This window comes from Rhincodon typus, chromosome 28 (genome assembly GCF_021869965.1).
Source record: "Rhincodon typus isolate 14 chromosome 28, sRhiTyp1.1, whole genome shotgun sequence".
In the NCBI taxonomy this organism is placed as follows: domain Eukaryota; kingdom Metazoa; phylum Chordata; class Chondrichthyes; order Orectolobiformes; family Rhincodontidae; genus Rhincodon; species Rhincodon typus.
The window spans coordinates 41,822,573-41,840,569 of record NC_063359.1 but is presented as its reverse complement, the minus strand read 5'-3'; the positions used below and the strand labels follow the sequence as shown (position 1 = coordinate 41,840,569).

Here is a 17,997-nt window from a genome sequence, read left to right as displayed (position 1 = left end):
CATCAAAGATCCATGGCACCCTGCAAATGCCCTCCTACAACCACTTCCGTCAGGCAGAAGATACAGAAACCTGAACACACGCACAAGCAGGTTCAGGAACAGCTTCCTTCTGGCCATTATCAGACTGTTGAATGGACTATAGCCTTAAATAATGAAACCTGCAAGGTAACCTGTATGCCTCTAAGTCTTTTTGATATGTACATCCTTTTCTTGCTGTGATCTGCTTGTACTGCTCCTAAACAAGCTTTTCACTGTATTTCGATACACGTGACAATAAAATCAACCAAGCAACTCAGTGGAGCAGATGGCTCCCAAATATCCCCATCCTCAATAATGGAAGAGGCAAACACATCAGTGCAAAAGAGAAGGCTGAAATATTCGCAGAAATCTTCAGCCGGTCATGTCAAGTGGACGATCCATCTCGGCCTCCTCTAGTAGTCTCCATCATCACAGGCACCATTCTTCAGCCAACTCAACTTGCTCCACAAGAAAAAGCAAGAAAAGTTGCAGAAAGTTAAGGAAGAGAGGTCCAGACCCGAGGCGTGGGCTTTCCTGCTCCTCTGATGCTGCTTGGGCTGCTGTGTTCATCCAGCTCTACACCTTGTTATCTCAGATTCTCCAGCATCGGCAGTTCCCACTATCTCCGAAAAGTTGGAGACACTGGATACTCTAATGGCTGTGGGCCCTGACAACATTCTGGCAATAGTATTGATGACTTGTGCTCCATAAATTTGCCACTCCCCCAACACTAGCATCTTCCTGACAATGAGGAAAATTGTCCAGGTATGTCCTGTATATTAAAAATCCAACCCAACCAATTACCGCCCCATCAGTCTGTTCTTGATCATCAGTAAAGTGATGGAAGGTGTCAGTAATAGTGCTATCAAGCAGCACCTGCTAAGTAATAACCTGCTCAGTGACGCCCAGTTTGGGTTCCGCCAGGGCCACTCAGCTCCTAACCTCATTACAGCCTTGGTTCAAACATGGACAAAACAGCTGAATTCCAGAGGTGAGGTGAGAGTGACAGCCCTTGCCATCAAAGCTGCATTCGACCAAGTGTGGCATCAATGAGCCCTAGCAAAACTGGAATCAATGAATACCAGGAGAAAACTCTCCGCTGTTTGGAGTTATATCTGGGACATAGGAAAATGGTTGTGGTTGTTGGAGATCAGTCATCTCAGCTCCAAAACATCTCTGCAGGGTAGTGCCCAGCCATCTTCAAATGCTTCATCAATAACCTTTCATCCATCATAAGGTCACAAACGGGGATTTCACAGAATCACGGAAGCCCTACACTAGGGAATAGGCCCGAGTCTATACTGACCCTCCGAACAGCATCTCACCCAGACCCATGCCCTATCCTATTCCTGTACCCTTCATTTTTTCATGGCTAATCCACCTAGCCTGCACATCTCTGGACACTGTGCGCAATTTAGCATGGCCAATCCACCTAAACTGCACATCTTTGGACTGTGGGAGGAAACCCATGCCGACACAGGAAGAATGTGCAAACTCCACACAGATAGTCATCCGAGGATGGAATTGAACCCGGGTCCCTGGCGCTGTGAGGCAGCAATGCTAACCACTGAGCCACCATGCTGTCCTAGGTTTTCACTGATGATTGCACAATGTTCAGCATCATTTGCGAATACTTAGGTACTGAAGCAATTCATGTTCAAATGCAACAAGATCTGGTTAACATCCAGGTTAACAAATGACAAGTAATGTATGTAATATTGATTTGAGCGGCGGGAATGGAGAGAGCGCGAGCCAGGGGGCAGCAGCAAGGTAAGGTTTTCCTATAAAAACTTACCTCATGAGTCAGCGGATGACTTGATTTGAGCGGCGGGAGTGGAGAGAGCACAAGCCGGGAAGTGAACTATTATATTCCGGCATTGTCTAAACCCGAAACACTAGACACGTGTAGTGTCTCCCACCCATTCTCCTCCTCTAACCAAAAAAATACTGTGTGGAGGGCCGGAAAGGTAAGGTAGGGTAAGGTTTTTTTTTTACTTTATTCTTTTGGCAATCTAGAGTAGAGGGAATGGAAGCTAGGGCAGTGTAATGTTCCTCTTGTAGGCTGTGAGAGGTAAGGGTCACTGCTTGTGTCCCCTCTGACTTCACCTGCAAGAAGTGCACCCAACTCCAGCTCCTCACAGACCACGTTAGGGAACTGGAGCTGGAGCTGGATGAACTCCGGATTATTCAGGAGGCTAAGGGGGTGATAGAGAGGAGTTATAAGGAGGTGGTCACACCCAAGTTACAGGACAAAGGTAACTGGGTGATTGTCAGGAGGGGGAAAGGGAATAGGCAGACAGCGCAGGGATCCCCCGTGGCCGTTCCCCTCAATAATAAGTATACCGTTTTGGATACTGTTGGGGGGGGGGGGGGGGGGTGGATGACCTACCAGGGGAAGGCCATAGCAGACAGGTCTCTGGCACTGAGCCTGGCTCTGTGGCTCAGAAGGGAAGGGAGGAGAATAGGAGAGTGATAGTGATAGGAGAGTCACTGGTTAGGGGAACAGACAGGAGATTCTGTGGTACCAAGCGAGATTCCCGGATGGTATGTTACCTGCCGGGTGCCAGGGTCACGGATGTCTCGGATGGCGTCTACAGGATTCTTAAGGGGGAGGGACAGCAGCCAGAAGTTGTGGTACACATTGGTACCAATGACATAGCTAGGAAACAGGATGAGGACCTTTAGGATGGAAGCTAAAAGGCAGTAATCTCAGGATTACTACCGGTGTAACGGGCTAGTGAGGCTAGAAATAGAGAGCGAGTGCAGCTGAACACATGGCTATAGAGCTGGTGTAGGAGGGAGGGCTTCAGGTTTGTGGATCATTGGGATACCTTTTGGCGAAGGTGGGACCTGTACAGGAAGGACGGATTGCACCTGAACTGGAGGGGCACCAATATCCTGGGCGGGAGGTTTGCTAGAGCTCTTCGGGAGGGTTTAAACTAGTTTGGCAGGGGGATGGGAACCGGAGCTACAGATCAGAGGATGGGGTAGCCAGGCAGATAGAGCAAGCAGAGAATCTGTGAGAAGGATAAGCAGTTGATAAGGAAAAGTGGTAGTCAGTGCGACAGGTTGAGGTGTGTCTACTTCAATGCAAGAAATGTCAGGAATGAGAGTGACAAACTTAGAGCATGGATCAGGACTTGGAACTACGATATTGTGGCCATTACGGAGACGTGGATAACGGAATGGTTGTTGGATGTTCCAGGGTACAGATGTTTCAAAAGAAATAGGGAGGGAGGTAAAAGAGGTGGGGCAGTGGCATTGCTGAACAGGGATGGTAGTACAGCTACAGAAAGGGAGGTCGTGGAGGAGGGATTGTCTACCAGGTCATGGGTGGAAGTCAGAAACAGGAAAGGAGCAGTCACTTCATTGCGAGTTTTCGAAATACCAATACCAACAGAGACACTGAGGAACAGATTGGGAGGCAGAATTTGGAAAGGTGCAGAAGTAATAGGGTTGTTGTCATGGGTGACTTCAACTTCCCGAATAGCGACTGGAACCTCCTAAGTGCAAATGGGTTTGGATGGAGCAGATTTTGTCAGGTGTGTCCAGGAAGGATTTCTGACTCAATATGTAGATAGGCCGGCTAGAGGGGAGGCCATATTGGATTTGGTGCTTGGCAATGAACCAGGCCAGGTGTCAGATCTCTCGGTGGGAGAGCATTTTGGTGACAGTGATCATAACTCCCTGACCTTTACTATAGCCATGGAGAGGGATAGGAGCAGACGGTATGGGAAAGTATTTAATTGGGGGAGGGAGAATTACAATGCTATTAGGCAGGAACTGCAGAGCATAAATTGGGAACAGGTGTTCTCAGGGAAATGCACGACAGAAATGTGGAGGTTGTTTAGGGAGCAGTTGCTACAAGTACTGGATAGGTTTGTCCCACTGAGACAAGGAAAGGATGGTAAGGTGATGAAGCCTTGGATGACAAGACATGTGGAACACCTTGTCAAGAGGAAGAAGCAAGGACGGATTGGACAGGACTCTAGAGGGTTACAAGGTAGCCAGGAAGGAACTGAAGAATGGACTTAGGAAAGAAAAGGGGGTATGGAAAAACCTTGGTGGGTAGGATTAAGGAAAACCCCACGGCGTTCTATACTTATGTGAGGAACAAGAGGATGGCCAGAGTGAAGGTAGGGCCGATCAGGAATAGTGGAGGGAACTTGTGCGTGGAATCAGAGGAAGTAGGGGAGGTCCTTAATGAATACTTTGCTTCAGTATTCACCAGTGAGAGGGACCTTGATGTTTGTGAGGACAGCATGAAACAGGAGATATGCTCCAACAGGTTGATGTTAGGAAGGAGGATGTGCTAGAAATTTTGAAAAACATGAGGATAGATAAGTCCCCTGGGCCGGACGGGATATACCCAAGGTTACTACAGGAAGCGAGGGAACAGCTTGCTGCCCCTTTGGCAATGATCTTTGCATTCCTCACTGTCCACTGGAGTCGTACCAGATGATTGGAGGGTGGCAAATGTTATTCCCCTGTTCAAGAAAAGGAATAGGGATTATCCTGGGAATCACAATCCAGTCAATCTTACTTCTGTGGTGGGCAAATTATTGGAGAGGATTCTGAGAGTTAGTATTTATGATTATTTGGAAAAGCACAGTTTGATTAAAAATAGTCAGCATGGCTTTGAGAGGGGCAGGTCATGCCTCACAAGCCTTATTGAATTCTTTGAGGATGTGACAAAATACATTGATGAAGGCAGAGCAGTGGATGTGGTGTATATGGATTTTAGCAAAGCATTTGATAAGGTTCCCCATTGTAGGCTCATTCAGAAAGTAAGAAGGCATGGGATTCAGGGAAATTTGGCTGTCTGGATACAAAACTGGCTGTCCAATAGAAGACAGAGGGTGGTAGTAGATGGAAGGTATTCAGCATGGAGTTCGGTGACCAGTGGTGTTCTGCAGGGATCTGTTCTGGGACCTCTGCTCTTTGTAATCTTTATAAGTGATTTGGATGAGGAAGTGGAAGGGTGGGTTAGTAAGTCTGTCGATGACACGAAGGTTGGTGTGGTTGTGGACAGCGTGGAGAGCTGTTGTAGGTTGCAACGGGTCTTTGACAGGATGCAGAGCTAAGCAAAGAAGTGGCAGATGGAATTCAACCCAGAAAAGTGTGAAGTGATTCATTTTGGAAGGTTGAATTTGAATGCAGAATACAGGGTTAATGACAGGATTCTCGGCAGTGTGGAGGAACAGAGGGATCTTGGGGTCCACGTCCATAGATCCCTCAAAGTTGCTACCCAAGTTGATAGGGTTGTAAAGAAGGCGTATGATGTGTTGGCTTTCATTGACGGGGGAATTGAGGTTATGCTACTGCTCTATAAAACCCTGGTTAGACCACACTTGGAATATTGTGTTCAGTTCTGGTCACCTCATTATAGGAAAGATGTGGAAGGTTTAGAGAGGGTGCAGAGGAGATTTACCAGGATGCTGCCTGGACTGGAGGGCAGGTCTTATGAGGAAAGACTGAGGGAGCTAGGGCTTTTTATTTGGAGCGAAGAAGGATGAGAGGTGACTTGATAGAGGTGTACAAGATGATGAGAGGCATAGATAGAGGGGATAGTCAGAGACTTTTTCCCAGGGCGGAAATGACTATTACGAGGGGGCATAATTTTAAGGTGATTGGAGGAAGGTATAGGGGAGATGTCAGAGGTAGGTTCTTCACACAGAGTGTGGTGGGCATGTGGAATGCGCTGCTGGCAGTGGTAGTGGAGTCAGATACTTTAGAGACTTTTAAGTGACTCTTGGATAGGCACATGGAGGACAGTAAAATGTAAGGTTATGCAGGGTAGTTTGATCTGAGTAGGTTAATAGGTCGGCACAACATCATGAGCCGAAGGGCCTGTACTGTGCTGTATTGTTCTATGTTCTATTTGCACCACACAAATGCCAGGTGTCTAACCACTGCATTCAATGGTGTTAAGTTCCCCTCCAAACAACTCGCCATCCTGACTCGGCATTCCTCCTCGGTCACTGGCTCAAAATCCTGAAATTCCGTCCCAAAGGGCAGTGTGTGTAGGGGGGGGGGGGGGGGTCAATCCACAGCATGTGGACTGCCGTGGTTCAAAAAGGCAGCAATCACCTTCTCAAAGGCAACAAAATCAGGCGTAAGTGCTGGCTAGCCAGTGATGCCCAAATCCCACTAGTGAATAAAGGATAATTGGAACCCAGCAACATAAGACGCAAAAACTGATGAAGAAAGGGGACAGAGAATATGAAAGCAAGCTAAAAAGAAGAAAAAAACACAAAAATAGAAATTGCTGGAGAAACTCAGCAGATCTGGCAGCAGCTGTGGAGAGAAAGCAGAGTTAACATTTCGGTTCCAGCGACCAGGAGAGTCTGTGCAGGAGATCATAGCCAGGAAACTAGGCTTCATAGATGGAAAGAGTGCAAATGGCAAACAGGAGCGTGTTGTGCTTTAAATTTCTGTCCCAGCGTCTGCTTCATCTTCTGCTGAGCTTCAGTGAACTGCTCCCAACCCAGTGCTGTTCATAACCTGGCCACTAGAGTGCGTGCATGAGCTGTCTGACAAGACACACCGACCCAATTGGTCCAAAAGAAAAACCGAAAGAACTGCGGATGCTGTAAATCAGGAACAAAAACAAAGTAATGTTTCGGACTGACGTTCTGAGGAAGGGTCACCAGACCCGAAACATTAACTCTGTTTTTTCCTTCACAGATGCTGCCAGACCTGCTGAGCTTTTCCAGCAACTTTGTTTTTGTTCCCAATTGCTCCTAATCCTCACTCCCGAGTCTGTTTCCAAGAAACAGGAATTGGAGAATCCAATTTTTGTTTCTCAAACTCAAGAAAGGTCAGCAAAACGTTTTGCATAGCTACTGTAATGATAAGAAATAGAAGGCCATTCAGTCCTTTAAGCTAGCTGAGAAGTTTCATTCCATTCATCTACAAAGTCAGAGATGTACAGCACGGAAACAGACCTTTCGGTCCAACTTGTCCATGCCGACCCATATCCAAAATTAATCTTGTCCCATTTGCCAGCATTTGGCCCAAATCCTTCTAAACCCTTCCTATCCATACATCCATCTAAACCCTCGAAACCCTTATCACAGCTTTGTTCTATTCCTTGGATGCGTTTATGCCACAGAACCTTACCGAGGTTATGGCAGCATGAGTCCATCCACAACTGGAGGGGAACATTTACCTTTCTTGTTCGGTTTTTTGCTGTGATTAAGTGGCCCACTCATGTTCTGTAAACGTTTCTCCAGCTCTGTCTTCTTCTCCAGAGTAAGATCCTCCTTCACTTTCCCAACAGGTTTCTTTGAAGGCGTAGCTAAATCACACAGATAAATCATTAAATTAACAAATCAATAGGTTCATACCCACTGACAAGGCTGCATTCCCTCAGTCATGGCTATCCAAATCAGGCAGCTCTCCCTCAGCACTGACCCTCCGACAATGCGGCGCTCCCTCAGCACTGATCCTCCGACAGTGCAGCGCTCCCTCAGCACTGATCCTCCGACAGTGCGGCGCTCCCTCAGCACTGACCCTCCGACAGTGCGGCGCCCCCCCAGTACTGACCCTCCCGACAGCACGGTACTCCCCCAGTAATTCACTGAGTGTTGGCCTGGATCTTACATGGAGGTCTCTGGTCTGGTGCTTGAACCCAGGACTTTTTAATCGCGATGAAGTTGTTACCAACTCAGCCAGGGCTGACACCTGAGTGGTCACAAGACATATAGTTTTTAATTAATTATCACGTTGGCATACACCAGAGAGCACTGACTGTTTGCTTGAGTCTAAGCCTGTTCCCTGGAGTTGGGGGAAACCCACTGTATCAACGTTCAGACTGGGCACCAAGTTAGATGTGGACAATGATCCACCCACCAGTTATTCAAAGGGATGATGCACAACTCACCATCTGACCAGATGGATATAGAAGTGATTTTTGAGGTTCATGAAAATGTTCAATTTCAACCTGAGCAAACTGGTTGAATCACATTGGGGGAGGAGTTATTAGGGTGAATGGTAGGTAACCAGAATCTCATAGTATACCTGGTAATGGGGGTCGGTTACTGCTGGAGTCCCACAGAGTGTGCTGCTCTTCACCATCTCTACCACTGAACATGTCGGGAGAAGTGTCTGAAAATTTGTGGTTGAAACAAAGATGATGACAGAAATAAGATTACAAGCAGTTCCACTTGCAAAGGTGAATGGACCCACTTCTCTCAGCAGCCAGATAACATAACATAGTTGATCATCCCCCTCAAAGTCATCTCCCTGCATTTAACCTATTTTCCTTGATGCCATTAATATCTAGAAACCTGTCAATCTCCACCTTGAACTTACTTCATGACTGAGCCTCTACATCCTCTGGGGCAGAGAATTCCAAAGATTCGCCTCCTCTGGGTGAAGCATTTCTTCCCCACATCAGTCACAAATGAATTGTCTTTTATTCTGAGACAGTATCCCCTGATTCCAGGGGAAACACCTTTTCTGCATCTTAAGAATTTGGTCAGTTTCTCAAAGGTCACCTCTTATTCTTCTAAACCTCAGAGAACACAGGTCCAGTCTCATTACAAGGCAATCCCACTAACCCAGAAATCAGCCTGGGTAATTTTCACTGCTCTCCCTCTATGTAAAGAATATCCTTCCTCAGGCCAAAAGACCAGAACGGCACACAATACCTCAGGTACCGTCTCGCTGTGTTTGATACAATTGAAACATGGTCTCGTTGCTCCTGTACCAAATTGTCTTGTGATATAGACTAATATATCATTTCCCTTCCAAAGTGTTCACTGCAGATGAGTGTTAGCTTCCAGTGACTCATCAATAAGGATACCCAGTTTCCTTTGTACGTCAACACTTTCCAAACTCCCACCATTTTAAACATACTCTGCACATCCTTTCCTCCCACTAAAGTTGTCAACCTCAAACCTATCTACATGACACACATGCTCCATGCTCTTTCCTACTTACTCAGACTTTCTAAATCACTTAAAGTGTCTTTGTATCCTCCTGAAAACTCACATTCCCCCCAAGTTTTGTATCGTCCACAAATTTGGAAATATCACAATGGGCTGCACATCCAGATCTCAGACACAGCTTATGAGCAGCTGGGTACCAAGCTTTGAGCCTCTCTGTACCACATGGCTCACAGCCTGCAAATTTTCTGAAAAAGGGTTTAGGCCCGAAACGTCAGCCTTCCTGCTCCTCTGATGTTGCTTGGCCTGCTGTGTTCATTCACCTCTACACCTTGTTATCTCAGATTCTCCAGCATCGGCAGTTCCTACTATCTCTGAAACCATTTCTCCCTACTCGGTTTTCCACATGTTAACCAATCCTCAATCCGTGCCAGCATATTACCCTCAATCCTAAGTACTTTCATTTTATGAGCCTCCTTTGTAAGACTTGATCAAAATCCCTCGGAAAATCTAAACACACATCTTCTGGGATGGCCTTATCAACTCTGCTAGAAACACCCTCAAAAAATACCAATTTGTCAAAATGATTTCTCCTTCATAATTCCACATTGACCCTCCCAAATCAGGTAATTATCTTCTAATTTTTAAACATTCAGTAATCACAACTTTTATAATAGATTCTAGTATTTTTCCTGCTCAAGATATCAGGCTAACTGTAGTTCCTGTTCGTTCTCTCTCTCTCTCTCCATTCTTAAACAGTGGGTTCCATTTACAACCTTCCAATCTGTCGCACTGTTGCAGCATTAATCAAATTTTGAATGATGGTCACCAATGTAACAACTAACTCTTGCCATCTCTTCCAACTCTGTTGGGTGAAGGTCATTGGGTCTTGGGAATTTGTCATCTTCCAGTCTCAATCATTTCCCCATTACTACTTTTTTACTGGGATTAATTTTTTTCACTTATCTTCTTCTGTGAAACAGACGCCAAATATTTACTTAGTTTGTCTGCCATTTCCCATTATAAACGGTTTCCCTTTCCTAAAAGGACACAAATGACCCTGTTGGGTAACAGGAGAGCATTTTGGGTCATGATCTGGGGACCAGAGAATGATATTAATCTATAGCCCTTTCATGCCCAGAAAATGGACTCCCTCTACAGAGTGACTCAGGAAAATGCCTCAACATTCAAATTGACAACAGCAAGTTAACAAAAGCAATCTTCTCCAAATTTGTTTTTAATTCCTTCATTGGATGTGGATTTTATTGGCAAGAACAGTATTTGTTACTCATCCGTAGCCAGCCTTCAACTGAGTGGCTTTCTTAGCCATTTCAAAGCACTGTTTTAAGAGCCAACCACACTGCTTTGGAAGTGGATACAAGACCCGGTAAGGACAGATTTTTCTTCCCTAAATGACATGAATTTATAACAATGATAGCTTCATGGTCACTTTCACTAAGACTGAACATCAATTCCAGATTTGACTAATTGTATTTAAATTATACCAGCTACCATGACGGATTTGAACCCATGTCCCAAAAGTATTCACTTAGGCTACTGGATTACCAGGCCAGTCACGTTAACACTGTGCTACCACCTCTCCCAGTTACCATGCACTTGTCTTGCAATTACTGGGGAATCAGCGACAACATCCAACAAATAGTTGATGCATATTTTTAGTGACAATAAACTCAAAGCAGGTTTGATAACTTTATCTTTAAACTTTTTGCAAGGCATGTTTATTGGCTCATACTTTGCTCTGTCTTATACAGCCTCACACTGAGCCAGCACGATTTGCCCCTCTATGCTGAAATAATGCTCTCAATTAGATCAACAGGTCAGAGTGATGTAACTGCCAACAGTACATTGTCTATTGGGCAGGATAGATTGGGAAGAAGAGGAAGACCTGGCCTATGAGAGGACAGAATTAGATATCATAAATAAAAACCAAAAGAATTGCAGATGCTGTAAATCAGGAACAAAAATAGAAGTTATTGGAAAAGCTCAGCAGGTCTGGCAGCATCCGTGAAGAGAAAATCGGAGCTAATGTTTCGGGTCCATTCTGAGGAAGGGTCACCAGACCCGAAACATTAATTCTGATTTTCCTTCACAAATACTGCCAGACCTGCGGAGCTTTTCCAGCAACTTCTGTTCTTGTTCTGGAATTTGATGTCCATCACTTATCAAGAATGGGTAACACTTAGACAATGGTGATGGGTGAAATTCAGCAGCTTCCTTCTGGATGCCTATCCCTTTCAGAGGAGATGACAGAATGAGTGAAAGTCAGAACCAAGTAAGCTAAACACACAATGCACTAAGTTTACAAGTTTCAAACACAAAATGTGGATTGCAATGGTATGATTCCTCAACATGCATAACATTTGTGTTGTATTACAAGTCCCAAATATTATCACTTACTATATGGTTTTCTTTGTTTTTTCTGTAAGCAGGATTTGACGTATCGTTCTAGCTCTCGTAAAGTTGTTGGCTTCAACGTTTCAAAGTCTATTTCAATCTCATCAGGGTTGGAGTCCCTGAGGGAGGGTTCCCTCGACTGAATGATATGAACTACCCGGCCCAGTTTTTCACCTGGAAGTTTGTTGATGTCGAGACTCAGCTGACGCTTCTCATCATATGACATTGGCTGAGTGTCCTCTTCCTCTTGAGAGTCATAAAGTAGCGGTAGCTTTGTAGCTTTCTTCAGGGGTCTAAACAAAAGAAAGTGACAGAAATATTCCATGCCAAAGGAGGAAGACAGCTGCACTCAAAGAGCAACACCTCACATCCTCAGGATGTTTGATTACACTTACCAAACAAGTTACTTTGGGAACACAATCACTGCAAACCATTAATTACAGTTAAGGGGTAGAGCAAGGGGAATGAGAAGTGTTTGCAGATCAGGGAACGACAAGGCGTATCAATGAGGAACATGGAATTTTGGTTGGGGCAAAAGGATTGGAGTAATAGGAAGGACAAAAAATAAGCAAGTTAAGAGTAAAGGTTCAAGTCGCACCTGCTCCTGGGCTGTGTAATGACATCTCTGAGCAGTCTAATTAGAAAATGTTAAACAAAAAAGTTAAGTCCAGCACTTAATCCTTGAAGGGAGCAGCTGAATTATGTTTGAATGTCATGGGAAATGAACTGATTAACTACGTGAGGTCTGGAGAATCTCTGAGACAGCAAATGAAAGGTTGCAGGAAGATGGAGGAATGACGAGTTGCTCTAGTCAGGACAGATTTGCTGGAATTAATGAGCATTTTCTGTTTCAATAAATACACTTAAAACCCATCTGACTACTTACTGGCCATGATCATAAATATCCTGATCATACACAAAACCTCCCATTCCCATTTGCTCCTGTTGTCATTTGCCTCTCCCCCCAACTCCAAAATCTGACACGGACCTTCCAATTCCCCCCTGCACTGTTTTCCCAACAGCCCTACCAATTTTCTTTACTTCCCATATCTATTTAATTTCCTTTTGTAAATTCTATTGAATCTATTTCCCCATTCCAGATCACAACTTATTGCAAGAAATAAATTTCTCATATTTGCTCAGTTTCTTTTCCAGTTATTTTAAACATGTATTTTGGCTGCTGATGATGCAAACAGCTTTCCTTATTCGGCCTATTGAATTCTCCTATGATTTTGAACACTTCCATTAAACCTCCCCATCATCTTCTCAGTCATGAGATTTGGAGAAAATTGAATGCTGGCTGCCCATATAGCAGACCCATTTCCTCAAATAGTCATACCGGACTCCAAATGTCAACTCAGTTTCTCTCTTCACTCATGCTGCCAGACCTGCTGAGTTCTCCAGCACTTGGTTTTTATTTCAGATTTCCAACATCCACAGCATTTTGCTTTTTAGTCCCATTCCCTCATGGTCTTCCTGTAGCCATGAAAGTTTATTTCACTCAAATTCTCGTCACATTTCCTTTTGAAATTATTTATTGTCTCTACCTCTACCATCCTCATGAGCAGCGAATTCCAGGTGATAGCCAATCACTGAAAGATCCCCCCCCATATTCTCTAACAATGATCCTAAACTTTAATCCTGCATCCCCTTGTCCTTGTATTATCGGCTAACAGGAGCAGCCTCTCTCTATTAACTTATCTAAATCTGTTTTGATCGCATATCCAATTTCTCTTCAACCATCTTCTTTCCAAGGAGAACACCAGGTTCTCCACCCTAACCTTGTAGCTGAAACCTCTCATCCCTGTAACCATTGCAGTGAATCTCCTCTACGTACTCACAAGGACCCTCACATCCTTCCTAAAGTGTGGCTACCAGAATCGATGGAACACTCTAACTGTGACTGAACCAGAGGTTTGTAAAAGTTCAGCATCACTTCCCCACATTTGTACTAAATGTCAGTAAATTATGAAGTTGAGGATCCCACCTGCTTTGCTAAACACACTCTCAAGATATCTGGTCATCTTCAAATATCAATGCACGTGCATCCCAAGGTCCTCCTACTCTTCACACTCTAAGAATGTGCCATTAATTCCATTTTGCCTCCTCCTTCTAATAAAATGCATCAGCTCACATTTCTGTCTAACTTCTAATAGCCACTAGTCGACTCATTCTGCTAGCCAATCCATGTCCAGTCTGAGTCACCTGGTATCATCCTCATTGTTGCAACTTCACGTTTGGTACCATCAGTAAATTTTGAAATTTTACACTGCATTCCAATATCCAAAATAATTTATGTACATCATAAAAATTCTCCATTAAATCCCCTTTGTGCCATTTCCTGGACCTCAAGAGTTTTCCTAAAAGCGTAATGCCCAGACTGAACAAACAAGACCAGCTTGGACGAATACCAGGACGTCTAAAGTGTTTAATGCCTTGCCTTTGTACTCCATGTTTCTGTGAGCAGATTTACCACGTCTGCAATTCAACTACTATCAAGAGAATCACTGCTGCTCCAGCAGTTTCTGGGTGTCGCACCTGGTCAGTGAATTCACACTGCTGGGCTTCTTGCTGCTGTGTTTCTTGCACTGTGCTTGCTTGCTCGCCTGAGAGGTCTTGACCTTCTTGTCATTCTCCTCCACTTTCAGTTTGTGTTTTTCCTTCCTTTTTTTCTCCTTTTTCTCTTTCTTCTTCTTTGGTTTGCTGACAGGAGCCTGAGACAGAGCTGCCAGCTGCTCATGAACAGCTTTCAGCTGAGGGGACAAGTACAATTAAAATCAAGAATCTCTTCAATGTTCAAGAAAATGAGGCAACTCTCACACTGGTGCTGATCTTCAGCCAACCCACTGTCTGTTGTCAAAACATAAAACTGCAACTCTGGGTGTCAGTGGTGTATGGTACCCAGGCCTCACAGCCAGATTGTGATTCAAGTCCCATGCCAGCATTCTGCCCGAGTGTCAGCACAGAGGGAATGCTGAACTATTGAAAATGCTCTCTTTCAGATTGGACATTATATAAGGTCATATTTGTCTACTCAACCGGGCTGAAAGATTCCACAGGGCTAACATAACTTATACTATTTCACTGAAGAACAGGGACTTTTTTTTAATTCACTCATGAAATGTGGGCATCACTGGCCAGACCAGCATTTATTGCCTATCCCTAATTGTCCAGAGGGCAGTAAACAGTCGACCATACTGCAGAAGTCACATGAACGCTGGACTGGGTAAGGACGGCAGTTTCCTTCCCTAAAGTGAACCAGATGGATAATCTCCATGGAATGCTGGTATCAATATTTATCCCTTAATCAACTTCATTTGGTCATTGGCACTCTGCTGCCGTGTTTCTGAGTTTACAGCAATGACTAAAATTTGAATGTAAGCCAGATGCAAAGCATTTCTGATATCTCTCACATCCTGTATGGGGAAATATAAAGACGGCAATGCAAGGTGCAGCAATGACTGTCAGACAATATCGCACTTCAATCAGCCTTTTCTTTATCAAAACCAAGGACTCTTCTACTAGAATTGAGATTTCAACAAATTATCTCATCTTCTCTCCAAAATAGCACCAGCTGTGTGACTTTGGAGCTCTCCAGTTCTCTGGAAGGGTCAGCGGACCCAAAACATTAACTCTGGATATTTTCTTCACAGATGCTGCCAGACCTGCTGAGCATTTCCAGCAATTTCTGTTTTCGTTGGCGTTCTCCTGTCTGCTTTAATAATAGTTAGGAGATGCCTTCGGTTTAGATGTTTGAGATGTCATGAGTATGGAAATGCTGCAATGTGTCATGACAGCTTTTGCTTTTCAATGATGTAAGCTTCTGAAATCTCAGTCCACTTAAACCTAGTAAATCACTCCATATTATGACCACAGATTCTTATATTCTGCGTGATGGAATGGATGCATCAGCACATGCACAGATAAATTTCAGCAGTGTTGGAAACATACACTCTGAAATACAACACCACTCTTCCATATCCATTTCCACAGACAGCCTGCGCACCGCACCCTGGCAACAGCCCACGGGCACAGCGCCCCACCGACAGCCCACACGCACCGCACCCCGGCAAGAGCCAGTGCACATTTGCAAACACTGGAGTGTCTCATCAAAAGGTCCAAAGCAACCTATTTCGCCTGAGATTGCTGCCTCTACCTTGAGTTAATATTAAAAAAACCCTAGTGATAACCAGCCAATTGGTATGAAAACATAACAACTTTATCTAAAGAATGATAGTCAGTCATCCTATTGTTTGATGGAGTGAGGCCAAGACCGGCATTTATTGCCCTTGAGAAGGTGTTGGTAAGCTTTACTATTTTGTTGGACCCTTTCAGAAGGTAGTGAGAAGTGAAGTCTACGTTGGTGGGGGAAATCTGGAGTCACACCCAAGTCAAACTATGTAACAATGGCAGATTTCCTTCCTGAAAGCACAACAGTGAACCAGATAGATTTCATGACTAACAGAATTGAAATTCTGCAGAAGTGAAAACAGGATCTGGACTAATATTGCTTGATCATTAGTCCAGTCGTCTGTATTACTCATCCTCTACACTACTGACCAGACTGCAAGCATCTTGCTGAGACGCTCTTGTGCTAGCTACGAGACTCTGAACCTGACAATCCTTGGAGGTATTAATCTAAAGTAGCTGTATTCACATACATAATGCTATCAGGACAGTGACCAGTGCAGCTACAAGTGGGAAAGCAGTATGATTAAAAGCATGCATAATGTTAAGATACTGCGCTGGTATCTACCATGTTCCTTTGAGAGGAGGGGTTGCCGACACCCACCTGCTCCTGCAGTTCCGCCAATCGATTTGCCCTCTCCTCTTCTGAATCCGAGCTATTGGAATTGGATGAGGATGACACTTTGGGCTTGGCGATAGTTGGAAGTGGCATGGGAGGAGGTAGGGCAATGTCAACAGGCTCATCCGGCATCTTTGCAAACCGCATTTCAAAAACATCCTAACAAGGAATGAAACAAGCCAGCGTCAGCCAAGATGGAGACCAGGGTCCCAATACAATCATAGACTGAGGCCGGGGTCATGATGCAGTCCACGTGCAGTGCAGCTGCATGCCCCCCTACCTGCAGTTTCCTGGCCATTGCCACCACTTCATGATCTGGAGGGTTGTACTTGTAACAGTTGGAAAACATTAACCGAATATCTGCTGCAAATCCCTGAGGGTCCTGATAATCACGACTGTCCATCTTTTTCTGCAAAAAGAGGACAATAAAAATCATGCACCGTCAATGGAATATTCCAGAACCAAGAGGCACACTCTTTGCCGCAACACACATCAAACACAGACACTATCAGGAACACTTGCATGTCAGCTTCCCATCAAATCAAACCAAGGCAAAACAAAAAAAAGGCAAAGAGAAAAAGTCTAATAAATAGATATCAACCTCAGTTTTGGAATTTTCGATAGACTACATAACTCAGCATAGTTTTCTGAGGGAAGAGTTCTGCTGGGATTTGTGTGATAAAGTGCTTCCTCAGAACTCTCCTCCAACAATACAGAGCTCATTAAGTACTGCTTGTGAGAGAGAGGCTGCATTTCTTTTGCCCACATTCTTCAAGTGTGACTTGGAGGTTTTGACTCTCACTCAGTGTTATGCACTGACCTACAGCCAACATATTTGTTGGGCTAGATCGAGAAGATAGCGAGAAGCTATTTTTCTATACCAGATTCCTAGGGAGCTTGCAGTAGATGGGCTCTCAAGGCTTGTTCATTCAGCATATTCAAGTCTGGGAGAGACAGATTTTCAATCAGTAAGGGAATAAGGGTTGTTCGGAAAAATTCGGAAAGTGAAGTTGAGGATTATTTGGGCGGCACAGTAGCTCAGTGGTTGGCATTGCTGCCTCACAGCACTAGGGTTAGGTGGATTGGCCATGATAAGTTGTCCATGGTGTCCAGGGATGTGTAGATTAAGTGGATTAGCCATGAGACACGCAGGATTACAGGGATAGGGTCGGGGTCTGGGAGGGATGCTCCAGAGGCGCGGTGTGGACTTGATGGGCCGAATGGCCTGCTTCCACACTGTAGGGATTCTATGGATTATCAGATCAGCTGTGATCACTGTATAGTGAGGCAGACTCGATGGGCTGAATGGCCTACTTCTCTAATGCTTACTTGAAGAGCCAATGCTAGCATGGATGGGTCGAATGATCTCCTCCTGCATCGTAAGACTTGTGAGATTGTACAATTTCTTCATCCCAGTGCTATATGCACACACACACTGGCGAAGGGACGTGCATGCAGATGACCTTGTTGTGTGCAATTTGGATGCCTTGTTTCCTACAGCACAGTGACTACACTTCAAAATGTCTTTGAGTAAAGTACTTTCAGCAAAGTCCCAGGATTGTGACAGAAACAGTCACAATGCACATCCTTTCTTGGTAACTTCTCCCACCTTATGGCATGAGCGTGCATTGCTGCTCTTGGAATACATTTCAACCCAAGGGTTGTTTGGGGAGTAGGGGGTAATAACTTACAACATGGATTTGATTTGCCTTCTTACTTTTCAGGACCAAAGCAATCCCTGAACCAATCCTCAAAACCCCACAAAGCAACAATACAAAGATCTGAAACTAAGTGAAACATAGTGATGAAGACCAGAGCTCGAATCCCAAATTCTAGAAAGAACCATCACAATTGCCTGAGACAACA

General features: G+C 44.6%; 1 protein-coding gene across 2 annotated transcripts in view; it reads right to left on the bottom strand.

Annotated features, from left to right (window-relative positions):
• LOC109923472 (bromodomain-containing protein 3-like) overlaps positions 1–16,651 on the bottom strand; it is a 23,622-nt gene extending 6,971 nt beyond the window's left edge. Inside the window, exons 1-6 of one of the 2 annotated variants that reach the window (XM_048613541.1) lie at positions 16,412–16,640; positions 16,117–16,290; positions 13,863–14,077; positions 11,328–11,617; positions 8,041–8,127; positions 7,190–7,318 (exon numbers count right to left, since the gene is read on the bottom strand). In XM_048613541.1, the coding sequence (XP_048469498.1) occupies positions 7,190–7,318; positions 8,041–8,127; positions 11,328–11,617; positions 13,863–14,077; positions 16,117–16,290; positions 16,412–16,567 (1,051 nt within the window). In that variant the 5' untranslated portion in view covers positions 16,568–16,640. Of the gene's footprint in view, positions 1–7,189; positions 7,319–8,040; positions 8,128–11,327; positions 11,618–13,862; positions 14,078–16,116; positions 16,291–16,411 lie in introns of both variants that reach the window. The other variant, XM_048613542.1, reaches the window with a different exon arrangement.
• Between the last annotated feature and the right edge of the window lie 1,346 nt (positions 16,652–17,997).